The following is a 3,430-nucleotide window of genomic DNA, read 5'->3' as shown; positions in this document are numbered from 1 at the left end:
TATATATACAAGCAAATAAATGAATAATTTGATAAATATTTACAATTCTTTTGAATGGCAATTTTTGTGATTTTGAAATCATCATAATTGAGATTCAAGAAAACATTAAATAGATCAAATGTATCTATTTATTTCAAAGTAAAATATTTGTACTATGATTTAATGCAAACATATTTAGTGCAAAGATACTTACTTATCTCTTAAAATGGTTTGCAACTCTTTCACCTGGTTGTTGCAGGGTAAAATCTTTAGGTTAATTCCATACTCATCGATCTCGTGATTATCATTCTGCAACTTCACCGTTGTGTCTGCGCTTCCCATGACGGATGCAGACTAATGCGTTGCACCACGTGTCACCGATAATACAATTGTAAATAATTGTAAAAGCGACTGACAGATTACGATTAGCCCGGTTTATTTTATCTTGCTATAACCGCCATTGTCTGCAAATCTAGATTGATCTCACTAGACATTTAACGTCTACATACAAGTGCGTTCAGTTTACACGCTCACGCGCTGTAAGCATCAGTTTATTCTTATCTATTAAACAGGACAAATGATGCTTACAAGCGCTGCACTATAATCATAAATTAACGTGCTGAAATGAGCAACAGCCAACAAATAAGTCGACGTGAGCATCACAAAATCTGATCTACAATAAAATCCGATCTACATAAATGCAGAACGCAAATCACAGATTATAAGGTTGTTCCGTTAGCCAATCTCGAAGTGGCACTTTTAAAATTGACACATCAGATTGGCTGACACAACAAGTTTGCGACTTACGACTCGCGTCTATAGGTCTATTCTTTTTGGTTGAATTTTTGCAAATCATCTTTTTTTCTCTTCTTATTTGCTGGAGAGAAAAGGAAGAAAGATGAGTTAGTGCAAAAGTTTAGCCAAAAAGAATAGGTCTTATGTAGATCGGACTAAAAGTTGTAAAGACGAATTCGGACTTTTATAATTTTGGACGCAAACATGTTTGCGCGGCAAAATTTTCAGTAATGAACATATTAAGAGCTGTAAGCTTATTGGCTACCGCATTATATTTTGCCGCGTGAGCAGCGCTAGTGGCGCAAACAAATATGGCGATTGTGACTTCACATTTTTGAGAATGCTCTAAAGATCGATTCTGTATTTTCAAACAAGGAAAATGAAAATTACAAAAGTAAACAAATTTACTAGGTGTTGACCAATGAAATTATCAGTATTCTAGTAAGTTCGCTTAATTTTCACCTCGTTTCAAGATATACAGAATCGATCTCCTACTCCTTTTTAGTCCGTGGATTATTCAAATCAAATCGAATGCGTGTCGCGGCAATCGTATAAAGTTATGTTCAAATCGTTGTTCGTGTTTTCCCGCGATCGTTCAGAGTAATCTCGCGTTTGAAAAATTGTCGCGAGTGCAATGTCGTAAAATATCGAGCGTTCTTCATAATATACCATGATGTATTGAATATCGCGTGTGTAGATTCATCATTATCACCATTCGTCATTATCACCATTGCAGAAACTCGTTTGTGGCCGGAGTTAGATCACAAATTCGTTCCTCTCAGTTTCATCGAGACATCAGATATACGATCATCATCAGGTATACATTACATGTTTAGTAATTCTGCAATTATTAATTAATCACGTTGATTGCGATTCCCGCAATCAGTACATCGTTTAAATATTGATATTTTAAGGCCCACCTGTTTCATCAATGTAAGATTAGCTTTAATCTCGATTTAATTTATTATTTATCTCTTTCTAATTATTAGAATTGGAGAAAAGTTAATCTTCAAGATTAAAGTTAATCTTATATTGGTGGAAGTGGATCTAAATACCGCTCTAGGACAGATCCTTGAAGCTTATTACGATTCTTAAACGAAGTGAAAATTACAAAAATGAGCAAATTCATTAACCAATAAAGTTATAAATATTCTAATAAATTTGATCATTTTCGTAATTTTCATCTCGTTTCAAGAATCGTAATAAGCCCCCTTTAATTATAGAATGCATCTTGACGGATTCAAATTATTCTGTATTTCATGCGATGAATCCTCCCCTTCCTTTTCTTCAATAATAATAAAATTCAATAAATCCAAAAATAAAAACGTTTACGATTTAATTTATTAAATAATATATAAAATCGCTATGAGTTTTCAACGGTGGATGCTTTCCAACAAGGACAAGTATAATCAGACACAGTATAATCATTACATTCTTGTAGTTTGTCTACGTTCAAAGGATAAAATGATTCATTATGTTACACATTGACTGTGTTCTTGCTGGAAAGCATCTAGTTTCAACATTGATAAAATTATTCCACATGCATAATCAAAATCCTCTTTGTGTAACTCACTTACTATTTTTATGACAAAATGCAAGAAAGGCACGATTAATGCAAGTTCTCCAGCAATATCATTCTTTAAGAATTGCTTGATATCTCTTCATGTTAAAAAAAATATTCTTATAAATCGCTAGTAATATATATTTTACATCTTTTTGAATATCAGCCAGAGTCGTATTAACATTTAAAAAAAAGACATTATTTAAAATAAAATATTAGGTTTATTTATATATGGCATATTCATACAAGCCGGTTTTAGCCGGTATTCTAGTCGATTCTTAAGATGATCTTAAAATAAGAAGCAACTATGAATATCGATCTAGGGTAATATAAAGGGATGGAATTCTTAAGAATAATTGGAATGAATGAGTATAAATGTATCATTTTATAAAAAGTTTTCTTTTTATTTTGTATTAATAATTCGTGTTCATATGTATAAAACTACTTTCTAATTGCGTTTGCGTGAATAGCAGCTATTCTCTCCTAAGTCGGGAACGAAATATTCTCAGCAATAACATACAATCAGGCGCTGTCTTTTTTTCTATTTCTTTTTTTCTTCTCTTGCGAGACTCAACTAGATCAGTAGTATCTAAAATCATTAATGCCGAACGTGCTTCGCGTAATTGAGATCGTATGATAATTAATATTTACGTGCAAACGTCCGGCCGCGAAGTTTTTACAATATCGAGGTAAAAAATATGTAATTTTTGGGACTGCTGAGCTAGTTGATGATGAATGGATAAAACTCTGTCGATATATCTTCTCTCTATAAAATTTTTCTTTTGCTGTATTTATAATAATATGTGTGTGTGTGTGTGTGTGTGTGTGTGTGTGTGTGTGTGTGTGTGTGTGTGTGTGTGTGTGTGTGTGTGCGCGTGCGTCAATAAAAAAACATTATACTTGTTGAGTATCCATAATATTATCTCTAGGATACGATTTATTTAATATTACACTGCTGTTTGGCCCTTGTGTCCGGTGTTTCTTTTACCCTTATTTTACACTTATAAACTTCTTACACACAACTGTATGCGTGTATTCGTATATATACATATATATGTGTGTATATATATATATATATATATAAATGTATATACA

At 32.4% G+C, this 3,430-nt stretch overlaps 1 protein-coding gene across 1 annotated transcript in view; it reads right to left on the bottom strand.

Moving 5' to 3' along the window:
• The window catches only part of LOC108694646 (uracil phosphoribosyltransferase homolog), a 5,631-nt gene extending 5,140 nt beyond the window's left edge, over positions 1-491 (bottom strand). The window contains exon 1 of the mRNA XM_018204250.1: positions 194-491. Coding sequence (XP_018059739.1) covers positions 194-321 — 128 coding nt within the window. The 5' untranslated portion in view covers positions 322-491. The remainder of the gene's footprint in view (positions 1-193) is intronic.
• Between the last annotated feature and the right edge of the window lie 2,939 nt (positions 492-3,430).

The sequence above is a fragment of the Atta colombica genome, unplaced genomic scaffold (genome assembly GCF_001594045.1).
Source record: "Atta colombica isolate Treedump-2 unplaced genomic scaffold, Acol1.0 scaffold121, whole genome shotgun sequence".
NCBI classification, from domain to species: Eukaryota; Metazoa; Arthropoda; class Insecta; order Hymenoptera; family Formicidae; genus Atta; species Atta colombica.
The sequence above is the reverse complement of the archived record's forward strand: the minus strand, read 5'-3'. Positions and strand labels throughout refer to the sequence as shown.